This window comes from Athene noctua, chromosome 1 (assembly GCF_965140245.1).
Source record: "Athene noctua chromosome 1, bAthNoc1.hap1.1, whole genome shotgun sequence".
In the NCBI taxonomy this organism is placed as follows: domain Eukaryota; kingdom Metazoa; phylum Chordata; class Aves; order Strigiformes; family Strigidae; genus Athene; species Athene noctua.
The window spans coordinates 247,756,157-247,771,678 of NC_134037.1; the positions used below are offsets into that span (position 1 = coordinate 247,756,157).

Genomic DNA, 15,522 nt, shown 5'->3' on the forward strand with positions numbered 1-15,522 from the left:
TATTAAAACTGAGTTTGTATTGTTAATTATAATGTGCATTTCACAATAGTTTTTTAGACTTCCTATGTTTGTATTATAGGAAATATAGTTCATATTAAATTGTTGAATAATACAGAATTTTTCTAGTATGTTTGCTGGTGTTATCCATTTGATTATGAGTTTATTCTGAATCTAATGTTAGTGAAATAATATAAATTATTATATCTGAAAGTTTTGAAAAGTTAATTCAAATTATACATTATTTTTTTCTTTAAACAGATGTTTCGAAATGTGTTGGTGAAAATGTTTGAAGCTAAAGACTTGGACTGTGTGTTCCTAGAAACAAACATGGGTTTGAAGAAACGGTATCACATGGTATATGAATGCATTCCTCTTCCAAAAGAAGTAGGAGATATGGCTCCAATCTACTTTAAGGTACATGAAAATGTTTGGTTTGGTTTTTTTTTTCTTAAATAACTTGAATGATTCATAATTCATCTATTTCTAGGAAAACATATTTTGATATTCAAGTACTGTTTTTGAAAAGATGGGTTCTTTGATCCTACTTCTTGATCCGTTCTTTGATCATATTCCTTGATATTAAAACAAGCCCTGTGAGGTAATTCTCTTTTTCAAGTAATCAGTGGAAGAGCTGTATGTCACTGTGCAGATGCCTTGACTCTAACTGCACTAACAAATACTGGAAGAAGAAGAGAAAATTGTAGTTTCTTGAAGTGCTGTGAGGATTACAATACTTCTCATTTAAGTCCTGTAGTATAAACTTAAAACCCCGTACATGCACCTTGGCAAACAAAAAATGAGAAAGTAATGTCAACTTTTTAAAGAAATAACAATATATATTGTTTCATCCTCATTTTATTTCATTAAGCACAAATTTTACATGTGTCTTAGGTCTCCAATGAACATTAAGACAGCATGATAGATATTTCTTCTATAGATTTTCTGGTCTCTTCTCCCTGACACTGTAAGGGGAGACTCACTGAAGCTTTTGCCTGGAACTGAGGCTTTTCAGTTTTCAGCAACTGGGTCATGATTTGCCTTTAATAACTAATTTATTTTGTTCTTTGAAATATTATTTTTGTTGCCTGGAAATACGTGATTGGTTTCTGATGAAGGGGAGCAGTCAGTATGATGAACAGCAATGCAGTAGCTTTTACCACATTTGAAACTCTCCACCTGGTTGATTTCATTGCTATGCTTCAAGTGCTGGTAAAACTTGTGTTTTGTTTGAATACTAAAGAAAAGGTGAAGTACAAAATTTAATGTCATGTAATTTGCATAAAACCTTCTTTCAGAAGTTTCCACCATTAAAATACACAGCAAATGAAATTTTAAAGGAACTTACAATACACTATATTCACTGCCATACTGTAGAGGATACAGGGGCACGCTTAAAGGTTTTTAAGCACAATCAGTCTTCTAAGCTGGATTCTCCTCTTAGTGTTTAAAAAAGAAAAAAGGCTAATACAGTATAATGAGTTCATGAGAGGTTTTGTATAAGCTTGGTGAAAAGAGAATGTGACCTTTTAGTTGAAACTTGTTAGAGATAATTTGCATCAGGCAAAAGTTAAATTTGAAAAAAAAAAAATAAAAAAAAATAGAGGAACAGAATCAAGTGAGTTTGAAGATATTATATAGTACCTTTATAAAGTATGTAAGTTGTGGAAATCAGAAAGGCTGCCAAAAATAAAGTTACTTTGTTAAGAAATGGTACTTGTGGTCGAATGTATGTCACTACATTGAAAAGTTAGTTCTTTGCTTGCTGTATGAAGGACTATTTTCATATGTAGATAAAATGATTTTACAGAAAGCTATAATGGAGTCTGATGAAGAGTGGTCCATGAACAAGAAGTTAATTGATCTTTCCTCAAAAGATGTTCGGAAATCTGTAAGTAATGAGATATATTGAACACTGAATTTCTCAGCAAATTCTTCTTTTTTCATTATTAACTGTTATAAAGAGAGAAGAAAGGGAACACAATTAAATTAGTGCATCAGGAGATGGCATAGGTATGATGAGAATTAAGAGTCTGACTGAACTCTTAACTGACATTAGGGAACAGATTCCTGTTTATTTCAACACTTGGTGGACTGAGCTGGAAGCACTGGTTGAGAACAAAGATGGCAGTTTGAGGACATGCATGATTTTCTTGATTAGCTTTAAGAATTAAGGTAGATCAAAGATTTGCAAATTACTTTCTGGGAAAAAATATGAGGTGTCTTTTTCATTGACCTAGAACAGCCTTTTGTGTTGCTAAGTTTATGAAGCGAAAATATGAATAGCATTGTATATTCTTTTCCAAAACAAGGGAACAGTACTCTATTTGGCTCCTGGATACTAAACTGAAACATCTTTGTATATATAGATCTTAAAGGAATAATGCTGAAACTGTTGGGTTCAAAGATTTTTCCATCTTCTTAATGTTAAAGTGAAAGATGTGTGGTATATAGACTTTACCACAAGTAGTTTGCTACTATGTAGTAATAATACTTAATTTCTGAAAATGGCTTTTAGTAAATATAGCGCCTTTGTGCTAAAAAAATCCTAGTTTAGGAAAAAGGAGATGGGTTTTAATAATGAGACATGAAGCCTGATATGACAAAAAGGAGATGCAGAAGAGTGCAAAATGTAAAAGAATAAGGGATTTGGTATGGTAGGAGAGCTTTTGTATATTGTGATGACTCTTGAACTAAACAAACAGTGGTAGCAAATGTAACAAAAAGACAATATTTATTCTGCCATGTAAACTGAAATGTCATATAAATGCAATGGGAGTCAGTTATGGGTCATCTTATTCGACGTGGTAAGGCTTCACCTGGAAAACTGAGTCAGGTTTTGGCAACAGTATTTTAAGACAATTACAGAAGAGAAGAGCATAGGGTAGAAAACTTAACTATAGAAACTGCTTCGAGAGTTATGCAGTCTAGGAAAGAAAGGACTGAAATGGCATGTAATGGTAGTTTTCTGTATAAAGGAGATTATTTTAAAGAAGATAATACTTCGTTGTTTGCTATCACTAAGGGGTGCAGATAAGAAGGAATTTGATTAATTTCTAGCAAGGACTTAGGGAAGACTTTAAACTTAAGGTGGATGTAAACAGAAAACAAAATAGGTATGTTTTGGATATCTTCCGCTCATCAGTGTTTCAAAACAGGGAAAGCCAACATTTGTCACAAATAAATGAACTATAATTTTCTTGACAGATGGTAGGGCATCCAGACGTCTGATTTCTTTAAGAATCTTAGAGATACATTTGTTTGACTATTATATACCTATTTGAAGGCAGGCCAATTTTTCAGATTAAATCATAACACTTCTTTAAATTAATATAGTGCATCTGAGTGTAACTGGTTACACAGTTGTGTGATTTTTAACAATATTTTAGAGTAAAAGAAATGCCTTTGGCTTTCAGGAAGATAAGAGAGTATAGTTTAGAGACTGAGCTGAGGTTTAGGAAGTTGGAGAGTTGTATTCGGAGATGGTGGTGCCTGGAAGGAGAGTCAGACATGGCTGAGACATCATCTAATAGGCAGATTGCATGCTGAAATTGGGACTGTGGTGTCTAGAGACAGAGTCTAAGCATCTAGCCCTTGCACAGCATCAAGGCCTTCTCTGCTTCTCCCTCTGCTCCCCTCAGCAAGGGAGCTGGGAGTGGTCACTGGGCTGGGAGGGGACACGGCCAGGTAAGCTGACCCGGCAGCAAGCACTTCTCAGCAATAGCCAAAACACTGGTTTAGTAACCAGTACAAAACTCAGTACCATATGGGCTGCTGTGGTGAAAATGAACTCCATCCCAGCCAGACACGATTTGCTAGACACAAATACAATAAAGCTGACATTTTCTTTGAGGTGTCACCTGCCAAACCATTTTTTCCTTATTTAATGACTTTTTTTTTTTTAGCTCATTGTCCTGGTTCAGCTAGGATAGGGTTAAGTTTCCCCAGCAGAGAGGGGGAAAGGATCTCCAGGAGGGTTATTTATACCATGCTGACATCAGGTCCGGGCTCGGGAGTGTGGGAACTTTTTCCTTTGTGGCTTTGGTGACGGGGAGCACACAGCGGGCTGTCTGTAACCATTGCGGTATTTCTCTGTATATCTTTTGTCTTGTTTACTGTTATTACTGTTTATTGTTGTTATCATTGCCACTGTTGTTGTTCAGATTGTTTATTACACAGTTGTATTAAATTTCGTCTTATTTTAACCCAGGGTTTGTGCCCTACTTGTGTCTGAGGGTGGGGGAGGGACAACGGCAACGTGGTCTCCAGTCCCGGAAGGGCCTAAACCAACACACTCATTTAAAACATTTTATGTTTCTTGTTATGCTGTATTGCCCCTGTGTATGAAATCTTAATTATTTTTAGAGCGAACTTTCAAGCAATATATGGAACATGTCTTGTGAACATTGCACAGTTATTTGGACTGTAGCAGAGGAAATGCTTCTGAATTTGAGGCTTTGTAAATCTTATCTGTACAGGAACATCCTCAACAATTAAAAGAGCAGAAAATTACTTGTTGCAGTGAAATAGCAGAAATTACTTGCAATACCATAGCAATAAATTAATCCTCTTCTCTGTCAGACTGAAGGGTCTTTCTTTGTGGCAGGATAACCAGTGTTTACTCTGTAGGCTGACTGAATTATTAAATTATCCGATTCAGCAATTTAATGATAACTTCCAGTCATGTAGAGGGGTCCTCTGGTAGTGTATTCTCTATAGAGGTGTTTCCCCTTCCCTCTGAGTGTAGTGTTTCCACTGGGTAAATATTTCCTGTTATCACACAGCACCTTACTTTTAATAAATACAACTTGCTGGTGGTTGTCTTAAAATTTCTACTCAACCCATGTAATTCAGAGGTGTGGAGTCAGGAATGCATTTGCTTAGTGTGCATGCTGCTGCCTGGTCCTTCCCCATCTCTTACCTGGTCGCCTCTGGAGGTTCTGCCACCCAGTAATCACCCTTTCAGTTTTCAGTGTTTTTTGTTTTTTATTTTTTTATCTAGTTGTTGTGTTGTTCTTTTGCCTTACCTATTTTACTGTTTCTGTGTTGGAACTTTATGCTACATGTACTTGGTTTGAGAGGTGGTTTAAAATGTGATACTATCAACTGTAAAACCACTTTCAAATTCATTAAGTTGTGGGGAGGTTAAGTAAACACCTACAATCTGTTAAACATCTAAAAATGTGTTTCTGTGTGTATAGGTTCCTAAAGGATTACCATACTTTTCTGTGGACTTTGGCCTTCAAGGAGGATTTGCTCATGTCATTGAAGATCAATATGAGTTCCCTCGTTACTTTGGAAAGGTATTGTCATGTAAAAGGTCAATTTACCAATTATACTCTGTTTTGTAAAATTTAAATAATCAAAACAGATGCTGCCAGAACAGTCACTTTGTGCCTTATCCCAGTTTAATAGCTGTTTTTTCTTGGTGAGTCGTTATAACTTGGCTTGTTGAATAAAGTAGTAGTTGATTTCTTCATCAGCTGATGCTCAGAATATGGTTGTAGATCCATGTTTCTTTTGTATTAATAGCAACTCTAGATTTTTGACATATAATCTAATAGATGGAAAATACTTGCATCTATTTAAGTTTTCATGGCCACAGTATTCTCATATAGGTGCACTCACTTCTGCTAACTGTATCAGTTAGGGTGCATACACACATAGACTCACAGACAACTCCTGGTAAAATACTTGTGTGGTTAAATTACTCCATGTGGTATAGAGGATATAGTGTATACAGGAAGAGCTGCAATAAATGATTCCTTTCTTTATTATGTCACAGCAATAATTTATTTGAAAGAGTCAATATTGCAAAAATGTTAAGAGTGATTGGGGAAAAGTTGTTAAGAGCAAAATGGGCAGTGTTCTTTTTTCTGAACTTTTCTTAGTCACAAATGTACTAATACATTAACTGTCTTGCAGTGTTAGGATATTTATGCAGGGCATCACTATTCTGTACTTAAAATAATTTTACTGAAGCAACTATCTAACAACTACAGTTCTAATTTTTGAATTGATATATTTTTCAGAATTTCAGGTTTTAGTAACTAGCACTAAACAAATAATCTAATCTAATTTGAAAATTGATATTTCTTTATTCTGTGGTAAAATAGTGTTAAGTAATATGGTAATTTTGCATTTATCAATATCTTTCTTCTACTTGCAAAGGAAATTATTGGTGGCATGCTGGACTTGGAACCACGACTCTGGAGAAAAGGAATCAGACAGAACTTTGAGGATCAAAGGAAGAAGGTGTTGCAGTTTGCACAGTGGTGGAAACCATATGACTTTACCAAAAAGAAAGAATGAGTACATCCTGCAGGCGAAGACTACATAAGCCATAAATTATATTAAAGGATATTTCGTATGTTAAGGATGACACCAGTGTGTTTTGTATTATTAATATATTTTAAAATCAGGGATATTGTTTAATTGCTGATTACCTGTTTCTGGTTTGGACTCTGTGGATCACATGAACCTGCAAGCCTGACAAACCAGAGCTATACAGTGGTTTTAATTTTTTAGCAGAACCAAAAGAATAATATCCATGTGGCCATTGGCATTCTTCAAAATGTAGCTTCTGCTTTTGGAGTTCTTGTAATCTTTGAGGCAACTGATTTTTTTTTTATATTGTATTTAGCCTAGAGCTAGTGCGTAATTACCTTTTTTTTAAAGAAAATGGTGTACATTTTAAGAACATTTTGATGAATACAAATACATTGTTGCAGAAGGAAGCCATACAGAAAATAATTTTCTAATTTTGGGTCCTTGTGTTCTTTAAGTTGAAGTCATTGCAGTAATACAAACATTCACATAGGATGTGATTGATAAACCTGCTGCTGCCCACCCTGCACAAGAATTAATGCAATTTTTTGTACTTTCAACATAAAATGGTATTTTTCAAGCTGACCTGTTGCACAGAGGATAATGAGGCAGTCCACAGCTGGTGGTAAATTACAGCTTTAATGGGAACAGTTAATTTTTATGACAATAAAAAACAAAAAAGAAAAAGAGGAGGATGAAAGAACCTTAAGGAAAAACACTCTCCAGTGGCCAGCAAAGAAAATCATTACAGGGATCTCCCCTGGCAGAGGGCATGTCCTGGGCATCCCACCTAGTGCATCCGTCATAATACTTTTCTGATAATAACTGTATAGTTTTCAGTGGAACCTGCCCAAAACTCCCTGCTGGCTGTTCCTGCTTGTGATGCTGTTAGTGCTGATTGGAGCGCGCTCAGACCAGAGGCAAGAGTTGCACATTAATTGATTGTTAAGCTTTGTGCATGGATGTCACTGGGAAATGCCTGTCCACTGTTTTAAGGACTACTGTCTACTGTGTCACTCACTAGATTTTGGGGTTTTTTTTGTGTAGAAGTTACAAAAGGGGAGTTGGAAAGTGTGAAGGGGGGAAAAAAGGAAGATTCTTCAATCACTTTCTGTGAGAAACCTGACAGCAGGCTCAGGCTTAGCAGATGCAGAGCTGGCAGAAGACAAGGACAGAAGGACAAAGATAAAAACATTGCCACAGCATCCTCCCAGTGTATAAGGGAAAGGGTGCAGACTTGCAAATGCAAGACTGCAGTGCTACAGGGAAAGGATCCAAATGGCAAATATGCTCAGGCATGGGAGAGGTTAAGCATTGTGTAAGTGTCTCAACATGCTTCCTGTTCTTTTCCTGCTGAACCATTGCCCTGTACAGCTTCATTAACTATTGTGAACTGTTCAGGTTAAGAAATGAATCAGTAAATATTACAGGGTTGAATAAGTGCTCATTTCTAGTCCCTTTGTGGTCTTTTGCAACTTTCCTGAAGAGCTAGTACTTCAACCCACCCCACCCCTCCATTTTGGCAAATAAGGCTGGTAGAGGTAGAAATCTACTGTGATATGAATTATTTTCTGTAGGATCTTTGTAAATTTGTGTCACTGCAAAAGAAATAACTTAAAACTGTCATGTTAATTTTAGTGATTTAATGTCTGGTTTATACTATTTTTCGCCAGAAAGCGATGAATAGAAGGGTCAGTTCTGTTCTCCAGTAAGTTTTGATCTTCGTGAGGCTGCTGGCGACATTACAGAACAAATAGGACATGAAATAGTAGCTGTTAGTAGTTGCTTAGAATGATAACACTGAAGCAGATTTAGGTAAACTGCAGTCTTTCGTGGTGTAAAGCATGACTAAAAATTGTTTTCTCTGAAAGCGTATGTTGCCTCCGGTCTCATCTGCCCTCCTGGAGGGTATCTGGGAAGGAACAGAGGTGACTGTCTTTTAAGGCCAAGTCTTTATCCAATACTGAGATGGAGATGTAATTTTTGTAAATGGTATCACTTCTCTCAATTTATGTTCCTCGAGGGAAGTGCTGTGTTTCACAAAGGATATCTAATTTGTATGTAGAAAAAGTCTGTCTCTCTGACTCATGATCTATGCATATGTGTTGGTTTAGGCCCTGCTGGGACCCGAGACCACGCTGCTGTTGTCCCTCCCCCACCCTCGGACTGGACGGGGCAGGGAGTGAGATACAAACCCCGGGGTTGAGATAAGGAAAACTTAATACAACAGTGTAACAACAATAATAACAATGAACAGAACAAGAGATGTACCGCACAGATACAGCAGTGAGGGTACTGACTCAGACAAAAGCCGTCCCAACTCTTCCCAGGCTTGGGCGCCCCAGCTGGAGCGCCCTCCCCACTGCTGGGGAAACTTAGCCCTATCCTAGCTGAACCAGGACAGCATATTTTATTATTCTGGTTTCAGCAAAACTACTGATATTCTTTGGACTAGGAAGGACTCTGAAATATGGAGTAAGGGTAACAATCTCAAGCTAGTGTACAGGAAAATGTGTTTTACCCTATTAGAAGTTTTCAGAACGGGAGACTCTGGTTACCAGATCCACTAAGAATGGTATCTTTTAATTGGTCTCAGACCAGACACATGTATCTTCAGGTTAAGATGTTCCTCTTCCTAAGTATCTTTAAATTTGTGAGGCCATGAGAGTGAACACAGCTTGCTAGGGAATTTAGGTGGAAGGCATGGTACTCTTAGTCTTCAGTCCTTGCTCTTACAAATACTAAAATATTTTAAATAGACCTGGAATTAGAAAGATGTGGAGACAGAGACTGCTATACTTCTACTTTAAGTGTAGCTGGTTTGGACACAAGATCCTTAATATCCAGGCTAAAAGGCCAATTTTTAGCCTTCACAAATCAAAACAGTCTAATCCAGTATGAAAGAACAAACTTTAGAAATCCAGGCTTGCTAACATCATATTCTTGTGTGCATATTGATGTAGCTGTGTGCTAACATTACTTTTCCAGGTGTTGCATTTGTTTATGTTGTTAAAAGTGAGAAGGAAGGGGTAACATGCTTCCTTTAAGAAAGTCATGCTGCTATACCCTCTACAAGGAAGTTGGTGTGAATTTTACCTCTTAAGTTAACCACTGGAAGGTGGTTCTAAAAGAACATTTAAGCTTTCCTTGGGTCCCAGATTTCAAAGCTAATAATACAATCCCAGGATTGTCCCAGGGAAATCTTTGGAAAAAAGTTACCTACTGTTGTAGAAATGTATGAATTTTTAATTTTAAACACTGTACTGTGCTCCGTAATGAATCTTGCATGACTTCCCTGCTATCTCTTTTTATTCTGAATCTTATGATAAAGTGTCTGTGAAGTACTATAACTTTATTCTAAAAGGACTGCATAATTACAGGATATATTTAACTACAAGCATCCTTACCTTCCCTGCTGTTTTGCCTCCTAGGTGTGACCTAAGCACTGACCTAAGCACAGAGAGCCCAGAGGGACTTCACACAACACAAAATGAGTCGATTTAATGAGTCGGTCTGGAATGATAGGTAGAGTTAGGTCTTGAGACAAAACAAGGTGACTTCAAAGTCCCAGCTCTTTCTGTTGTGCTTTTAAGATCTCATTTAATTCTGATATTTTATGTGAAAATGGCTTGGACTAGCACTTGTAAGACAAGATATGAACAGCTAACAGAGCTGACACGTATTTAATGTGGCATAAATACAGTTTATCACTGTACAGCTTCCCCATTGCTGTTGTCACAGGTTTACAAGGCTTCATTTGGGGATGCCAACTGATCTCTCATGTCTCTAGATGCTTTTTGTAGGCAAGTCCAGGTGTGTGCTTTGTAGTTGTTGGAAAGCAACAAACTCTTCCAGCTCTTCCAACATTCTCCCTTTTAGTGCAGAACAACTCTTTGAGTGTTTGACCCCAGTTCATTAGGTCCCAATACTTGCCTGTGAGGTGGAAGAAGACAGTAATAGTGCCTTTATGGATGATGGCATCTCCAACTGGAACTGAATATGTAGGCTCTTAGTTTAGAGTTAACACAAGCAAATTCAATCAGAAATTATGACCTTGTGCTCTTTCAGTCTCTCTTCTTTTGTGACTGCTATTGCAGGAATTAGGTTTTCATTGTCTTATCAAAGCTGCTCTTTTGTTAGGTAGATCATCTTGGCAAGACTGGCTAAGACTTAGCAAGTATTTGCTAGGACTGGCCAGTTCAGCCAGTCAGCCACTAAGATTGACCAGTCAGTACTAAAATATTGGGTCTTTGCCTGAATCACCCTCTCCCATGGTTGACAGCGAGGGCTTACTACTGTTATGTAGTAAAAAGGTGCAAAAACTGGGATGTCTACTGTTCGTTAGAGTAGCAGCATGTTGGTTCTCCATGTGACTGTGTGTATTAAGATATGTATTACTTACATTTACAGAACCACTGCTGAAACTGTATATGATTTCACTAAAGTTACACTGGGCTTTACACCATTAAAAATGCCAAAATATGTCCCTTACCATGAGGACGAGGTACTTTTTAGTATGTGAAAGGAATTACAACTTGTTCATGTACTTAATCTGCTAACACTGTATTTATGAAATGTATTAAGTGAACATTAAGACTTTTGTAAGCAGTTTGTGGCATCCATAGAATCAGCGGAGGAGGACAGGAGATAAAATTATCTAGTTGATCCCAAGACAAGATCAGGTATGTTTGTGACATTCCTAGATCTGTTTTCTCTATGAGATTTCTGAAGAGGGAAAATCCACAGCCTTCCTGGACAACCTATTCTAGTATTCACACTCTTCATCATGAAATACTTGTCTTCCTACTCTTTAATCTTATTTGTCCATGATTCAAGTCCAGTATTTACTGTTGCGTCTGTTACAAATGTGTGAAACATTTCGTTGTTTGGAGGTTCCTTTTACATGTTTGGAGACTGCATTGAGTTGTCTTTCCAAATTCTGGTTTTCAGACTGAACAGATTAAACTGTGTGTATTCTTTCACTGTCATTTTGTAGGTTGTTTCTTCTATTCTTACCATTCTCTTGTGCTCTGGAGTCTCTCTGGTTCATATAGATGTGATGTGATGGAAGTCTCAAGTGGATGTGGTATCTCAGTGAAGTGTGTCTGATATGAAAGGGCTACTGCTATTCTTGGTGGAATATCCTCCTAATCATTGCCCCTCTCAATGCAGTGTTTGCCTTTTTCACAAGACTATGATATAATGAATCTCATGACTCCCTGCAATCTTCAGATCCTCTCCTGCTCTGAAGTCAACAGTTTGCTATTATAACTGGATAATTTTTGCCCAAGTCTAGGTTCTTGCTCTTATATTTGTTGTCTTTGTTTCCTTTTCATAGACCTTTTTTTTTTTTTTTTTCCATTTTGCTGAGATAATTTTGGATTCTACTTCTGCTTTTAAATATCTTTTTTTTTTTTTACAGCCAATTGAGTCATCTGCAAAATTAAGCAGCAATACTGTATTGTGGCAACTGGAAATTGATGCCGCATGCATATGTGCGCTCCAGTAGTTGTGTACACTGGCTAAACTGTTTCCCTGCTATCACTTTTAATTGTTGCTGATGGACTTGCTGCAATTTCTGATAATGTTATTGTTGCCAGAGATGTGGATGCTGTGGGCATCACAAGTAGCAAAAGCGGTAGGAAGGGTGGCTTTAGAAGATTCAGAAACCAGTATCATCTGGGAAAGATGAGTTGGAAATGAACTCCAGGATTATAGTCTGTGTTCCTATGGGGGAAAAGTGGGCTGAAAATCAGACATTCCTGTTAACACCCTTCCCATTCAGGTCATCTGCCTGGCTGTGTCCCTTCCCAACCTTTTGTGCATCCTCAGTCTATTCACCGTGGGGGCAAAGGGAGAAACAGAAGGCCTTGACGCTGTGCAAACACTGCTCAGCAATAGCTGAAATGTTAGTGTGTCATCAGCACTGTTTTGGTCACGAATCTAAACCACAGCACCATAAGAGCTGCTGTGAAGAAAAGTAACTCCATCCCAGCCAAAACCAATACAGATACAGGAGAGGAATGAATATCAGGTTCTACTCAGACTTGTACATAGTTTGACTATCTGGTAATTGTATAGGATCAGAAAATAAGGTGGCAAATCTAATTACTTAGCTGTTTTTCTCCCTTTAAAGACTGTCCCTACATTTCATCAGGTTTAGGATGTGCTAGATTCTTTATCTCAGATTTAAGCAAGTGTCCTTTTGCTTCAAAGTAACATTTCTTCCATTTCCAGCTATTGCTGTTCATGAATATTATTGAAATGGGAAGAAATCTTTTTGTAGACACTGCAGGTGGGATTCAGCACAATGTTAAAACACTTTTATGTGTCCAGCTGTGAACTGCATGTCTAAATTCACATAATACTCAGTGTTGGCCTAGTTCAATAAAGTTAATGGAGCGTTAGAGGGTGATTCTTCTTCGCTACTGTAGGTGACCTGATGGGTTAATTGAATCATTCACTAGGCTTTAGTGGTTGTGTTGATTAGGGACCAATACCTGCTATTACTAATTTTATTGGTAAAAGCAGTCTAAAATTGGCAAATATCTCTGTCTCTCTTAGCCAAGAGGAGTGCTTGATGGAAGTTTAGCCATCAGTATGCCTATTCCTGTATAGCATTTGTCTTTGTTCCATGTGGATGCAAGGAATCTTTCAAATGTTGCAAGGTGCCTCTATGTTGAATAGTGGTTTTGCAGTCAGAAAATGGGCGTTTCTTTTGCTTGTTTTATGTCTAATCAGAGTTGTGCACTGAACCTCAGTCTGTCAGCAAAGAAATCAATGCATTTCACTGAAATGGCTCAGCTTTATTGAAACAGTGTATTGAATTAAATTCCATGGAAGATGTTCTCAGCAGTGATTTCTTCTTTATTATGTGCTGAAAGTTAATGTGGTATTCCCATATTTAGTATTTTTAGCCAACTGCATTTAGAGTGAGTGGAAAGATTGGGAAAGCTTGAGGTTGAGTCCTAGTTCAGCACGTACTGGTTACGGGGCAAATCATCTGCTTTCTTTGTCCTCTGCTGTTGGCTGATAGCGAGAGGACCCCCCCCAGCAGAAGTTTTGTAGAGACTTAGTTGAAATTATGTTCCATGAGTACTTGCAGTGATTTCCAGACAGGTTGGTTGAATTTAAAAGCGTATACTGCTGGCCATTCCTGACAACTCTGGAAAAATGTTACCTGTGATTACAACATTGAATCAGGAATTTAAAAGCCCAGAACAAATTAATACGCTTTTGAAGACAGAGAATGGACAGAGAATTTGGCTATTACCTCTTTTTACAAACAGCACATACATCTTAAATTTCTGTGAACCAGCTCTCCACTTCTTCTGAGATTTAGTCTTTTGTGGGAAGCCTTTGGGTTATTTTCTCTTTAGAGCAAAAATATTTTTGTCCAGTATCAGAACAGGAACAGATGATATGGAATTCACCTCACACTTGTGTGAGTAGTCCATGTCTCTCTATATAGCTGTCTGGAAGACTGTGTGGATAAACAGCGTTTGTGTTTCCTACAGAATACAAAACCTTTTAAAAACTGAAAAAAAAAGGGCGAAGCCCTCCAAGAAAATCTTAATTCTCAGGACTTTTATCTTCACAGTGCTTTACAAACATTAACTTCATATATCTGAAGGCTTTGACCAACATAGCTCCAGTGAAACTGCTGTCTCTGGACCAAGTAAATTTGTCCCCATGCCTCTGCACGTCCCCTGCCCCAACCCAGCGCTTGGGCTTTGGGTTGCTGAGAGGGCCCAGAAGGTCATCTCAGATCCCACCTCCTTGTGCACCCCTGAGATCCCATTCACTTCACTTGATCGCATCCTCCTGCAAGTGCTCCTTGTCCATGAACGCTGTTTTAAATTATTTATGACTGCGGAGTCTTTTTATCTTCTGCGCAAAGCTTCCAAATCAAATCTTGATGGAAACTGCTGTCTGTGATAATTTTGTTGTCTTCCTCTCTGCTAATGAAAAACAAGTTCAGTCTTGCAGTTAAACAGTGCAGTTGTCTTCCTTCGTACACTTTTATACAAATCAAACAGGAATACAGGTAGCTGAGAACAGTAATATGATTCTGGCATACTAACTAATTAACTTTTAAAAGGTCAATGAGTCCCTGCCTAACAAAACAGCGTGCTACAAAAGCCTGGATTATCTTTTAATCATGAGAGGGGAGGACACGCAAGTGGGTTGTGAGGACTCCACCATTTCCTTGCTGTTGATTCACAGAAGAGTTGCACAGCATTCCTAGGAAGTGAGTTTGCTGTGCAGTTAGGATGCTTGTTTCTCCCACCCTAATTCAAGCCTCTTTATCATATTTGGTTTCTATGAATTGCTGTGATTTAAACATTAATACTTATTTTCAAAGTATCAGAGATGTAAAAATATAAGATGATGATAAGGGTTTTTTCTAGAAGGAAGGGGCTGGTTTCCAAGGTGTTTGGCCATCTGGTGGCAGGGTCCTGGCTTTAATTGTTTTGGAGACCAGACATCAGTGGGAACATTCCTTCCCACTGCTACCTGCAAGGACTCTACAGGGACTACAGGGAGCTACAAGGCCTGCAAAGGCTACAGGGGGAAGCACAAAAAGCATAAACGGAATGTAATTAATATGGGACATATTTGCATTCAAGGAGACTCGGGACCCTGAGAAAGAGATTTATTTTTTTTCTTGGGAAAAACTCAGAAGAGCTGGAAGCAAGATGCTGAAAGATGAGCAAAACACATCCATGTTGCAAATACATGGCCTGCTATAACCAAGAGAGGTAATGCTGACAATAATTGCAGCTTCCTTCATTTGCTCAGTGTATGTGAATGTGTGTGGCGTGTCTTCTTCAGTCAGCGGTGGCACTGCCTGAACTGGAGCAGCGTACCCTGCTCTGGGCTCCACAGCTCTGGGATCTGGAGGTTTTGAGAACAGGCTGAAGAGCATTTTTCGGGAATGGAATGGGTGGGGTGACTCTGTTTTGGAGCAGTGGAGTGCACTGAATCAACCTGAGTCCATTGTTGCCCATGGTCTGTAGTTTCTAGGGCAGTTGTGCACCTTCTTTGCTTGACAGTTCAGTTATTTTGTCACAGGAGCATAGGAAAGGAAATTTTTGTCATCGACTTGGGACCAATCCACAAGCATTAGTCTTGACTGTCCGTATTACAAGCCACTTACGCAGATTTGTAGGTCTAAACAAAAAGTGATTAGCAGAG

The 15,522-nt window shown here is 38.1% G+C and overlaps 1 protein-coding gene across 3 annotated transcripts in view; it reads left to right on the forward strand.

Moving 5' to 3' along the window:
* CWF19L2 (CWF19 like cell cycle control factor 2) overlaps positions 1-11,621 on the forward strand; it is an 86,177-nt gene extending 74,556 nt beyond the window's left edge. For all 3 annotated transcript variants that reach the window (XM_074916194.1, XM_074916202.1, XM_074916211.1), the window contains 4 exons: positions 259-414; positions 1,808-1,888; positions 5,199-5,300; positions 6,169-11,621. In XM_074916194.1, the coding sequence (XP_074772295.1) occupies positions 259-414; positions 1,808-1,888; positions 5,199-5,300; positions 6,169-6,309 (480 nt within the window). In that variant the 3' untranslated portion in view covers positions 6,310-11,621. The remainder of the gene's footprint in view (positions 1-258; positions 415-1,807; positions 1,889-5,198; positions 5,301-6,168) is intronic.
* Positions 11,622-15,522: the final 3,901 nt, after the last annotated feature.